The sequence below is a fragment of the Nannospalax galili genome, unplaced genomic scaffold, assembly GCF_000622305.1.
Source record: "Nannospalax galili isolate Female #2095 unplaced genomic scaffold, S.galili_v1.0 scaffold915, whole genome shotgun sequence".
Lineage (NCBI taxonomy): Eukaryota > Metazoa > Chordata > Mammalia > Rodentia > Spalacidae > Nannospalax > Nannospalax galili.
Window position 1 is genome coordinate 1,455,077 of NW_008336255.1, and position 13,476 is coordinate 1,468,552.

General features: G+C 46.8%; 1 protein-coding gene across 2 annotated transcripts in view; it reads left to right on the top strand.

Annotated features, from left to right (window-relative positions):
- Dpysl2 (dihydropyrimidinase like 2) overlaps nucleotides 1-13,476 on the top strand; it is a 132,938-nt gene that overhangs the window by 67,677 nt on the left and 51,785 nt on the right. For both annotated transcript variants that reach the window (XM_008830972.3, XM_008830973.3), the window contains exon 3: nucleotides 186-370. In XM_008830972.3, coding sequence (XP_008829194.1) covers nucleotides 186-370 — 185 coding nt within the window. The remainder of the gene's footprint in view (nucleotides 1-185; nucleotides 371-13,476) is intronic.

Here is a 13,476-nt window from a genome sequence, read left to right on the forward strand (position 1 = left end):
TAACCTGTATCCCCTTATATTCAGGCCTGAGAACTGGGCAGTGCCCCCATGACAAATTACAGCAATAACCTGAGAAGTGCCCAGCACATAGTGGGGACTGTTTATAGCTTCATGAAACCAGATGTCAGATTCAGTTTGATTCCGGGTTTTATTGGCTACCTCTTTCTCAACTCTTATCTTCTTAGGCAAATAGGAGAAAACCTGATTGTGCCGGGAGGGGTGAAGACCATTGAAGCCCATTCTAGAATGGTGATCCCCGGAGGAATAGATGTGCATACTCGGTTCCAGATGCCAGATCAGGGAATGACGTCAGCTGATGACTTCTTCCAAGGAACCAAGGCCGCCCTGGCCGGTGGAACCACCATGATCAGTAAGCCTTGACCACCATCACCTTCATGTGGATCCAGGAAAATGAGTCTGTGTTGTTTCTTTCTAGAAGTCGGTGAACTGAGCAGCAGTCTGATCTACCTTCTCAGAGAGAGTTAACTCTAATTTTCTTATTCTCATTTTCTGTTGAACTTTGATTCTCCATTTGAACTTGAGCATAAGATTCTGGGGAATTTGGGTTAGAGGAAAGGTTGGTTACTTTACTGACTTGGTGGTTTTTGTCCTCCTTGACCGCAAAATGTGATCGAGCTATGAAAGTACAGCATTTGAAGTCTTTTCATAAATATTGGATTAAAAAATGTTATAAGTATACTTTTTAGAATGGAGATGGGGTAAACAAATGAAGTGTGTTTTTTTGGAGGGGCATGTTGAGACAGGGTCTTATGTAGCCCAGGCTGGCCTCAAACTTGCTGTGTAGTTGAGGCTAGCCCTGAGTTTCCAATCCTCATGCCTCTGACTCCTAAATGTTGGGATGACAGATGCATGCCACCATGCTCAGGTGCAAATTAAATGCTAACCTGAAACCTCTATTCCAAATATATGAAGATCAAATGAGGAGACACTTTCTAGCCTGGGTTGAACATTGAATGAGTTAGGTTGTCTTTCTTGGAGCAGGACCAACTGACATTAGTTTCTCATTAGATAGGAAGGTTTCAGGCACCCAAAGTGGGTGCCTTTGAGATAGTGCTCTGAGGGCTTTGTAATCTTGGTTTAATCATGTATTCACTGGGCACAGCACCTCTGGTGCTTGTGAATGGTCTGAGTCTAGTGTGCCTTTTGATAAGTGGGGAAGAGGGTTGATGCTGAGAAACTTCAGTTTGTGCTTTTTGAAGCCTGTCTTACTGGGTGTTGTTTTTTTTTTTTTTTTTTTTTTTGGTGATAACTATGACTGTGGAGTCTGTCTGGAAGCTTCTCATCTGTTCTCCTGAAGCTAGGGAAGCAATATCCGATGTCCCCCGCATTTTAAATCACACTGACCCCCTGGTGTTCTCCCATCCTGGCATTTAGAAGCATGGGAATTGCAGTGTGCAGGTTCAGCTATCCTGTCACACCCCTGAGTCAGAGCCTTCAGGTGTGTTCCTTGATGTCCTGTCCTGCTGCAGCCCCGTGGGTGCCACTCTTTGGGGAGCCCTTCAGGCCTGCCTCACCAGGGTTTGGGTAGAGCTTGCTGTTGTGTCAGCTGCTTGGGACTCACTTGGCTGAGTGGGCACTTGGCTTCCTGACCCCTTCCTTGGTAGCATAAGCGGAAGGAAGCCCAGACCACTCAAGCATGATCCAGGAAGTCCAAGGCAAGGTGGTAACCCACCTCAGCTCTGAGTTCAGACAGACACCTGTACACTGGCCTCCGAGGGTCAGTATTCTGTGAATAATATTTTCTAAGAGAGTGACCAGTGACATTGGTCATTGGAAGAATTGCTTAGTGGGAACCCTCTGATTGGAAAACACCTCCCACCGGGAACCAGGAGTCTGGGGATCAAGTCTCCTTTCAGCGTGAACCTGCTGTGTGGCTACAGGCAGGTCCCCTAACGCCTCTGGGCATCATTGGCTCATCTGTACAGGGAAAGTTTTGCATTGCAGACCAGAGGGCCTTCCCAGCTCCCACACTGGCGGTATACTGAGCTCAGAGATTTTTTTTCTCTAACCACGTGCGGTTTGCTCTGTAGATGCAGAAGATTCTGTTTCTTCTCAGACTCGCCTGAGAGGCGCCATCCATCATTTCTTTGTGCCCTTCGAGCCTGCGTGTGCCCCTTCACTCCTTGAACTTAATCTGTGCCCAAGCCCCTCAAGCTGCCCCTTGCCCCTTCCTGTCCCTCCCCTGCCACAGGACCATTGTCCTTCCCAACTTTTCCTTGACCTTCTGCCTCCCCTCAGAGCTTCTGTGCTTCTTCCCTTTCACCCAGGCAGGTCCCCTGGTGTCAGATGAGTGTCTCCTCAGTGTGTACTACACTGACTGAAGGAACCGGAGATGATCAGCAGAGGGCCTGGTGGCAATGGCCAGGACGGGAGACAGGGAGTGATGGGATGGAATATGATTGCATGAGTGTGGCTCCATGATGTAATCAGTTTGGCTCAGCAGTAGTAGTGGTGGGGATTGGAGGGTTGGATGAACAGATCTCAAAGATCTGAGCATATCTCTCTGAAGTAGAGTACTTGCCTAGCATGTATGAGGCCCTGGGTTCCAGTTGGAATGCTGTAAAAGGTGAAAAAAAAGAATGAGGGTAAGTGGAGGGGGGCACAGTGTGCCCAGAGTTGGCACACCCAAGTTTCATCGCTTTGCTAGTCTGTGAAAAATACTAATGACTATTGCAAAAGCTCCCAGTGGTTGCTGATCTGTGTAGAATTGCCCCCCAGCCCGCTGTCTTCCCCTTGGGGCAGATGAGGGAATCAGGTTAGGTTTCTGTCTTCTGCTTGCTGGGCATACATTCTGCCTGGCTTAAATGAGTGTGTGTCTGGGGCTTGGTCCTCAGGGCAGGAGCCCTTGCACAGGGGCTTAGCTTGATGCAGATGTTGGTGTTTGCTTCTTTAAAAGAGACCCATGGAGTCTTGAATGTGTATTGAAGTCAGAAAGAGGCTTTGGGCATTTTTAAACAAATTCAAGTGCAGACTTGATGGATTTATGGCTGTTGTCTAACCAAACATTTGGGTAAAAGGTGCCAACACTTTTTCCGTTCCACCCTTCTTACCTCTAATTCCTGTCACCTGCGAGTCTTCACCTCTCCCTTGCTGGCTATGGTTCCTTTGTAACAGGCCCTGGAGGCTCTGTTTCTGTCCGTCAAGGCTCTGCTTGCTAAGGAAAATGCAGCCAAATGTTCCAATATGAAGAAGGCAACATGACAGCAGCAGAAAATAATATTATTGCCATCAAGCTGAGCCTGCTGTTGAGCATTCCACAATGAGATCTTTGTGAGGTGACCCAGCATAGGGTGGGGGATTGCCGTTTGCCCTTTGTATCCAGGGATGGGTGGGCAGAGACACCAGACATAGCGTGCAGACAGCGTCTAAGACTAGCTCCATAGTTGTGGCTGGGGTGGGTTACTGAGATGGCTGGGATGCCACTTTGGGAAAATGAGGATTGGTCCCAGGACCCCGACAAGGGTACCAAAATATGAGGCTGCTCAAGTCTCTTGTATAAAATGACATAATATTTACATATCACCCACACATCCTCCCAGATACTTTAAATCACCTCTGAATTATTTATAATACGTAATGCAATGTAAATGCTATACAAATAGATGTACTTTATTATTTCAGGGTCTGTTCTAGTTTGCTTTTCTGTTGCTGTAATAAATACCATGACCAAAAGCAACTTGACTTTTTCCAGTCACAATTCATCAATGAGGGAAATCAAGGCAGGAACTCAAGTAGGAACGCTACTGTCTGCTCAAGTTCAGTTAGCTTTCTTAGACAGCCCAGGCCCTCCTGCCTGGGGGATGGTACTGTCCACAGTGGACTGGGCCCTCCCATATCAATCATCAGTCAAGACAGTCTCTCACAGATACAGCCACAGGCCAGTCTGGTCTGAGCCAGTTTTCAGTTGAGGTTTCTTCTTCCCAGGTAAATCTAGGTTGTGTCAAGTTGGTAGTAAAACTAAGCAGCACAAGGCGTGGTGACAAGAGGGAAACCTAAATGAGTTCAGTAGGATGCAGTTAGAAGAAAAAATCTTTTTATGCTAGGCTGGCTAGAATCAGATACAGAATGTGTAGATTTGGAGAGCCCACCATGTAGCTCTCTGGAGTCAGTGCCAGACCCACAGACTGAATTCTTGCCTTGCGTGTCATTTCTGTCAGACTAAGCTCAAGGCTTTCCCTGGGAGTGTAGAGCCCTGGGTACAGTGCACCCAAGGTGCTTCTTGGGTGATAGCTCTGCTGTGTTTCCTGAATCGAGTCCTAGAACATTGCTTCCTGGTATCACTGGGTAAAATCCTTGAGCTGCTGTGCATTAAGTGGTTTTGCCTCTGCATTGTCTCTCTTGCACCCACAGATTCCTGCCTTTGCCGTCTCTTCCTGGAATCATGCCCTAGCTCTCTGTGGAGTCTTGTTGCCTCTGTGCCTGGACTCTTCCTCCCCCGGCTTTGCTCCTGCTGCCTCCTTCCTCCTGCCCTGAGAATGCAGCCCAAGAGTCAGAACCATCCTCAGTGTGGCCCAAGCCTTCTGCCCAGCCTTGACTCCATTGTCTCCTCAGAGATGCCCTCTTCTTCCCTCTGCCTGTGAGAATCTTCTGTCCCTTTGAGGTTCAAGATACGTGCGCCCTTCCTTGCACCCCTGAAAAAGTTGGGCATTTACCTCATCCCTTTTGACACTCAGCCTCAAGTTATAGCTCCATCAAAGTCCTTTGTTTTGTTTTTGAGTTTCCCAACCAAGCAGAATCAATGCTAGGAGGAACTCCATTCATGCTTGGGAATGAATGAATGATTCAACGAATGAATGAAAACTCCAAGGACACTTGGTTTCCTGTTGAGTCATGCAAGAAGACTGAGCTTGATGGGTCTGGGAGGACAGTCTATGTGTCTTGTGCTCCCTTAGCGCCCTCCCACCCTACCCAGTCCCATGGTCGGCTCTGCCAGCAGCTGGGAGAATGAGGTGGGAAGGGAAGCCCAGAGCCCAGGCATCAGCCTGTGGCTGTGGACAAGATGGGCCCTTGCACTGAGCTGTCCTTGCCTAAGTGCTGGAGCTGGTGGCTCTCACTCTGGTCCTCTTAGCAACAGGGCTTGTCCTCTTAGAGGGCAGTGGCCATTGGGAAAGTCATGTGACACTGGGGACCCTGATGGACTCAATATCCTTCCCAGATGCTCTGGGTATCTCCCTTGAAGGGATGTGGCCCAGGAGTGCCACTGCGGTACATCTTTTGCTTGTCATTTTTCATCACCCATGTGGCATTTGGGTTTGCTCCCTGCTCACGACAGGCATACGTGTGAACACACAGCATAATATGAATGTGTCTGTAATTGATACTTTGAGTATTCCCTTTGCAGCGCTCATTTGACTAGGGTTAGAAAGTGTTTACAGAAACACCCGACCACATCATACTGAAGTTTTCAAGTCCAGGACCAAAGTTGTTGCCACAGAATCTGCCTGTGGTCTGGTGATTAGAAAGCTACATTATCTGATGTGCTGCCCGTGTGGGCTCTTTGTCTCCAGTCTCTTGTCTCTGAGCTCTGGATGGATGAGGTCCCACATTTTTCCTGAGGACACCAGAGCCTTTACTGGTCCTGCTCAGATGTCACTGAAAATTTCAGCCTTGAATGGAAGGTTCCTTGCATGGCTGGGCGGATCACATGATACCTGTGGATGAGGACAGTAGACGGAAGAACATTCCAAGGGGCAGCACAGCCCTTCTCAAAGCTCCAGCTCTCGTGTCTCACAAAGCTTTGCTCCTGAAGGGGCTGTAGTGTTGGGCTTGGCTGGCTTGCTGGTGGGACAGTGGGACTCGATCACTCAGGTCCTGCAGGAAGAAAGATATCCATGTGTCATCACTAGATCCATTTCACGGACATGATATTGAGAGTTACCATCGTCCACCAGGGCCTCTTGGCTTGGATCCTGGTCCTGAGAGCTGGCAGTGACAGCCTTAGAAATCAAACCAGCTCAGGAAAGGATGGTCTTTATCTCCTGGGATATTTTCTCCCTCCCGTACCCCAGTCTCAACTCTGCTTGTGGGTGTTGCACACAGAGCTGGGAGAATCCCAGTTCTCAGATTCCAGAGCCTATTCTCCGCTTTTCCGTAGAACGTGTGTTCAGGCCTTTGGAAACTTCCTAACAGTTCTGTTGGTGAGAATGACAGGTGAGGGCCAGGAGTCATGGGAGTGGGGGAGGTGGACATGTGGGGCTATGACCAGTCCTTCCTGACCTTTGGATGTGACAGGCTTTCAGGGCTCAGCATCCCGGTCTCATCTTCCTCTTGGTAGACAAGAACCTCTATAACACGCATGTCCCCAGATCCCCTTGTCCCAACTGAGTGCCTGGGTATAGACTTCTGAAAGGCATTATGGAACTCTGGCTATTTCTCTATGTCCCTGGCCTTCTGGGAGTCAGCTACACTGGCTGCCCGGCAGCTAGCTGATTGAGTTTGTCCAGGCTCCCTGGTGTCTTGCTCTATCTTACTAGCTTTACCACCATCCTGGGCAGCCCTTTCCCTGTGGACACTGACGTGGTACCCGCCACTTGACAAGAGGGGACTGACTGATTGGACCTGCTATGGTAGGAATGCTGGGTGGTGGATGGGCTGTGAGAGACCCAAGTCTGCCCCCTTTTCCTCTGCCGTCTTCCTGTTGGCAGCTGCCTAGATTCTAGAGAGTCCTAGGGTTTTGGGAAATGCAATGTGGAAGCTCCTCCTTTCCCTGATTGCCTTCCTTTATCGCCTACTTTCCCTCCGTAGCATGGTGATGCATTGACCCTGTCCAGCTTCCATGTTGAGTCAGGGGAGGAGTTTAGTAAGCGGAGGTGGAAGGCTTAGTCACTTCAGAAAGCTCATGTCACTAAGCTGTCAGTGGCTTGTTGAATACCCCTCCTGCTTACCCCGGGAGCTGGGATGGAGTTACCTGTTTCATTTCCAGTGTGCAGTGCTGGGCCAGTTTGCTCGTTCTTCCTAGGAGAGCCCATCATGGATGAGCATTCATCTTTTCTTTAAAAAAATAAAAGGTGAGTCGGAGCGGTAGTTGAGTCAGTAAAGTGCTTGGTATGCAAGCTTGAGGACCTGAATTCTAGCTCTAGAACCCATGTAAAATAACCTGGGCACAGGAGTGCACAGTTGTAATCCCAGCAAGGGAGATGGGAAATCCCTGGGGCTCGCTGGTCAGCCAGCCTTACCCTGCTTGGCCAGGCAAGTGAGAGACCCTGCCTCAAAAAATCAAGGTGGATGGCGCCTCAAGAAAGACATCAGAGGTTAGCCTTGGCCTTCATACCTGAACACACACATACATGCACCTGCTTATAAAGAACACACACATACACATACACAGAAAATAAGTGGTGCATGACTTAGAGAGTGGTTGGCCAAGAGACTTGCTTTTACCTCCTTGTCGATGGCTCTGGCCCAAAGGTCGCTGCTTGATTAAGGCCCTTTCTCCCTGTCTTGCTGTTCCTCTCTGAGTAGACATTTTTCCCATTTCTTCCCAAGCAGTAATTTCTTATTTTGGGGGTTTTGAGGGCCCTGCTCTGATTGGCTGCCATTGTTGAATGAAGCCATTTATTCAAATTCCTTGCCTTTAGTCAGTCTTACTGCCATGGTTAATGATAAAGGGGGATTACAGTGAGTAGAAATTAGAGTTCTTTCTGGTTAACCCATTTGGGAGGCAGCTTTCTTTGAATGTGACTAAATGTTTCCCTAATGATAGAGAAGATGCAGCCGGGGGTTGGGTCGTGGTGGCTGAGGCCTCTCTCTGGTAAAAGGAATTTTGTAGTAAGCTTGGGCAATCATTAAAAACTATGGCTGCACATTAGGACCCCCTGGGGAGTTTTAACAGAATACAGACACAGAAACTTTTGACCTAGTTGTTTTAGGTAGGTTTGACATTGGTAGTTTTGAAAGCTTCCAGTTTATGGTTAGTGTTGGGGACCCTGGATCTAAGTTGGACCATTGGTGAAATGGAATGAGTGTCCACTGAGGTCTCTAAAAGCTGGACGTGACCTCTGGGCTCCGATCCCTGCTCTGTCCTCTCCTCTTCATGAAGAAGGAGGCATCACACTCTTGTGATGATGGTTTACACAGCTGTGTATCCTCCAGAATCTAGGAGGCAGATGGGCCTGAGCTGGCGGTCACTGAAGAGCCTCCTGTCTCAGTTGCTGTCCTTGCTGTCCCAGAAAGTTTTACTTGACTCATTCCTGAACAGCACTGCTTGGACAGGGAGTAAGTGGGGTGTGAGGTGGAGAGCAGGCACAGGCTGGGGGCTGGGATGGGAGGGGTACTGAAGGCAGAGTGGAGGTTGGGAACGTCTTTGCCCAGCCCCATGGGCCACCTGCTGTGCTGTTTCTGAGGGAAGCCTTCTGTCTTTAGGTGGACCCAGTAGTGTTTATGACCTAATCTCCCTCTAATGATAGGTCAGGACTGGAATTCTTCCTTGTGGAAGCCTCCGTGGAAGAAATCAAAAGATCCTGGTAATAACATAGAATCATGGGCACTCAGGGTGACCGTTCAGATCTGTCCCAGGCCTGCTCTCACGGCTGCATGAAATTCATTGGACCACTTCTTCCCCCAGGGAGGCTCGAGAGTGCCAAGGATCAGACTGAAGCTGCATTTCCCTTGTAGTACTTGCCATTTCCACATATTGTTGTCCTAATATGTTTCTAGGTAGCAATTTTACATCTGTGAAAGGAAGACAAGACTGTTATTTGTTAGGGTTACATACAGAATAAGTGAGATTTGGAGATTCTTTTTTGATATCATGGTATTTCAAAATGATCATTGGGATACTTTTGGTTCATGTCTGAATCTTTTTTATTTTCTTAAAAATATTTATTATTTTTATGTGTGTCCGTGTATTGCCTGATGTAGGTAAGTGTACCCGGGTCGTGCAGTGCCTTCAGAAGAAAGATGAGGCTGTTGGATCCCCTGGAACTGGAGTTATAGACAGTTGTTAGCTGCCATGTGGGTGCTGGGATTCGAACCCAGATCTTCTGCAAGAACAGTTAGTGTTCTTAACCACAGAGCCATCTCTCCAGCCCCCCATGTCTGAATCTTATGTATGTTATCTGTCCATCTTCACTTGTCAGGCAAGCTATCATCTACCATCTGTATATGTATGTGTCTATCATCAACCAGTCATCTATATCTGTGAATCTATGTATCTGCCATCTATCACTTACTGCTCTCTGTATTTACCTATTCTATCTATCTATCTATCTATCTATCTATCTATCTATCTATCTATCTATCTATCTATCTATCTATCTATCTGTCTATCATCTATCTTCATCATTATCTATCTATCTATCATCAATCATCTATCTATCTATCTATCTATCTATCATCATCTATCTATCTACCTATTTAATCTATCATCTACTATAACCTATCTCTTCTCTTTATCATCTATCATGTTTATCATCTATCATATCTATCATCTATCTATTATCTAAATCAATCAATCAATCAATCAATGTTTATCATCTATATCTAATCACCTACCTATCAATCATCTATATCTCTATCTCTTCTTTCTTTATCATCTATCATCTGTTTATCATCTCTATCATCTATTATCTATATTTATCAATTAATCATCTGTGTATCATCTATGTTTACCATCTATCATATCATCTATCATCTATCTTTCTATCATCATCTGTGTGATCTACCTGCTCATTCATCCATTATCTATCCAGCCATCTGTCATCTTTTATTTAAGGAATAGCACAAGTCCATCAGTCTAATCTCTGTTGGCATCTTTCTGTCTAATCTGTTGCTGTATTAAACACATTCATCTGTGCCTCTCTCTCATCTATGTAATACCCCATCTCTGTGTTGTCTTATCTGTCATGTCTCTTTTCTGTATCCATCCCATCTGTTTTAGTTAGCTTTCTATTGCTGTGATAAAACACTGACCAAAACCAACTTGGAGAGGAAAGGATTTATTTCATCTTACTTTTCCAAATGACAGTCCATCACTGAGGTGAGGTCAGGGCAGGAACTCAAGGCAGAAACCTGGAGGCAGGAGCTGAAGCAGAGACCATGGAGGAATGCTGTTTACTGGCTTTCTTCTCCTGGCTTGGTCAGCTACCTTTTTATACAGCTCAGGCCTCCTTGCCCAGGGCTGGCGCTGGCTACAGTGGGCTGGGCCCTCCTGCATCAATTACCAATTAAGAAAATGTTTCATAGACATGACCAAAGGCCAATCTGATGGAAGAAATTCCTCAACTGAGGCTCCTTCTTTCCAGGTGACTCTAGTTTGTGTCAAGTTGACAAAAACTAGCCATCGAGTTGGTTGTCATCTGTCCCTTCTAAACCCAGGGTGCAGTTGCACCCTGTCTCGTCTCACTATGCCATTTTATTGTCACTTGATGAGACCAGGAAGAAAGTTCAGAGTTGATCTCATCTTCAGGCCCAAGGTCAAGCAGTCCCTATTTTAAACACAGCAGGAAAAACAACTAAAAATAAAGTAAAAATTGTAACGTTTACTTTTCTCCACTCTGGGGCCTAGATTTTTCTTGACAGCACATCTGGCCCTGTAGATGTAAAGTTGTGCCACCGGGAAACTGCACACTGAGATGGTAGTGCGTGATCGCTGCTGTGTTTGGAATTCAGACGGGACAAGTGCTTCTTCATACCTGCGCTGTGGACACTGAGCATTTTTCATGCAGCAGTTTTCATGGTGGACCTGTTTGCATGCTCTGTTTCCTGGTGTCCTTTCCTTCTAGAACTGGCGCCTACATCCCCTCCTCACTGTCTTGCTGTGCTTTTGTTGAGGATCCCAGGGCACAGCGCTAGGCCTTTGCTCTGGCAGGCTCTGTGACAGATTCTTTCCAGTGGGTGTTAGCTAAGGAACCATTTAGTCTTGTAGGGGCTAAGACTTAGGGCAGTGGCTTGGGAAAGGCCTTCCATTCTTGGGCACCATGAGCCACACCTTCCTGTTTCATAGCATCAGACGAAGGAACCACGTCGTCATCCATCTCCAATACCCCAATGTTGGTCTCTGCCCCGTGGGTGGCCGGTTCAGGAAGAGACAGACAGCTCCTTTTCGTAGGTAGCCGCCTCTCCTACTTCCCTTCACCTGAATCTGTTAATGCTGCTGTTGATTTTATGCAGTGCCTCATCAGCAACACAAATCACAGATTTAAAAAAAAAAAAAAAAAAAACAGGCTAAATAAACCTGTTGAGCCCTGAAGGCCTGACAAATATTCGAGGCCACTTTGAGTCCTATTTTGGGGAGAGGGATAATTAATATTTTGGAGGAAATGGAACTTTTGCTTCAGAGTTTAAAATGGAAACCTGACAGGAAGTTACAGTTTAAGCAGCTGTGGCGATGTGTTGGATCACTTTATACGTTACGTGGGACTTCTCTGAGAGGAACATTTAAGTTCGTGACTAAATGGATATGCGTTAACTTTAAATCCTGTTGATGACACTGGGATAATAACGCAAGCCGGGTTGGTGATGCTCGACAGATATGACATTCTCCTGTTGAGCTCTTTGGTTTTCTGACGAGCTTTGAAAAGAAGTGACCAGTCATTTGCCGTCTGACCCTGCTGCAGCCTTGATGTGAGTCATAGGCAGGATTTATCCTTGTTAAAGAGGTGAGGAAGAGAAAGTGACATCATTTGGAGGCATAGATGATCAATTCAGTTCACTGGGAATTTGGGCCATGCAAACCCTAGGCCTACCGTTTCTAACTGATCCTGAAGGTTGAGGGCTGGTTATCAGGTTAGAACTTGCTATGTAAAGCAGACTGGCCTCAATCTTATAGAGATACGCTATCTCTGTCTCCTGAGTGCTGGGATTAAAGAGGACTGGAATTCTGATCCAAGCTCTGACCATTTGTAGATCATAGCATCAGAGAAGTGTTTTCGTGTGTGCGTGTGTGCGTGTGTGTGTGTGTGTGGTGTGTAGGGGTATGTGTATGTTCATGTGGAGACGAGAAGATAAGCCCAGCTGTTGTTCCTTAGGCACCATCTACCTTTTTTAAGATGAGGTCTCTCACTGGCCTGGAACTTACCAAGGCTAGCCCCAGAGATCTGTCTGCACACCCGAAGCACTGAAATCACAAGTGCACACCACCATGCCCAGCTTTCTTGTGTGTGGGTTCTGGGGATTAAATTCAGGTTTTCATGCTTACAAGGCAAACACTTCACCAACTGAGCTATTTGCTCAGGTCAAAGCATTAATTCTTTAATAACTGAAGTGCTTGTGAATGCCACAGAAACCCCAGGCACAGCCCCCATCTTCAGCTTGTTGTGGAGGATCAGTCTACTGCTCCTCACACCCGCAGCAGCAGCATGAAGGGTCTGGTATTCAGGCTTTTATTCTGTCCTTCCATCCCATCCAACCACCACTTAAAGGTACTTTTTCTGTACTATAGAGGGAGAGAATGATCAGGTATTGTACGTCTACCATGCTACACTGATGGGGAAAGGCTTGTTACTGGTGGCCTTCTCAGTGTCTTCATAGAAGCCCTGTCTCTGTGACCTAGATTTCCCCTGCATTTTAGAGGTTGTTTGGACAACAGTCTTGAGGAGTAACTGATGCCCTTCATTTATCAGCTGAACTTAATCCCTCTTCTGGGATACTACCCCCGTTCCTTGCAGGGCCAGGTTGGGCCAAAAGTCCTTACACAGGCAGTTCTCAAGGGCTCCTTGACCTTGCCTGGGGCTCCTCTTTCCTGAGATCTCTGGGATACCTTGGCATGACTCTCTGTGAGATTCCTCAGCTTAGCTCCCACCCCCTGTTCTGTCTGGGAAACACCCCAGGCGTGTGGTGTTTTCTGATGTGGGGGGAGTCTGGGGACAAAGAGGAAAGTCCAACAATGTCTGGGATCGGGATGGCTGTTCTCGGCATTGTTTTTTCCTTTGTGGAGGTATCCCAGGGATTCTCTAAGGAAACATGAGGTGTAGTGGAAAGAATTTGAGGCCTCACTTTCTCAAAGACATATCTTTTTGAAGCAGGGAATCAGAAGACCTTAATTCTGGACTTGACTTTGCTGCCTGTTAGCTCAGGCAAGTTGCCCCATGCCTGCCCCAATTTTCGTGGCTTTTGGAAGCTTTTATTGCTGTGAGGGTCCAGGGTGTTGGTAGATTAGACAGCTCGAGGTCACAGAGGTGGAGAGACATAGCGCATTGTTTTTCTTCCTGACAGCTCAACTTCTTTATGAGGATGCTTGGCTCCTCGGAGACTTGGGAGCTAAATTTGTGTTGCGGATTGACTGCAGCATGGGTAATTATTTCATCATCCATCTCCTGTCTCTTTCTGTCTTTGAGCATCAGTTAAAGTGGTCCTCATTGCTCTGAAATGGTTTTGTTGTTTATGTTCCAGAGTCACATCTCTTTAGTCACCTGATTTTTGTTGTTGTTAAGAATGTTCAGCAGTGGTTAATGGAAAGTTCTTGTCTTAGTTCACTTTCTGTGACTATAACCAAATACCACAGACTAGGTAATTTAT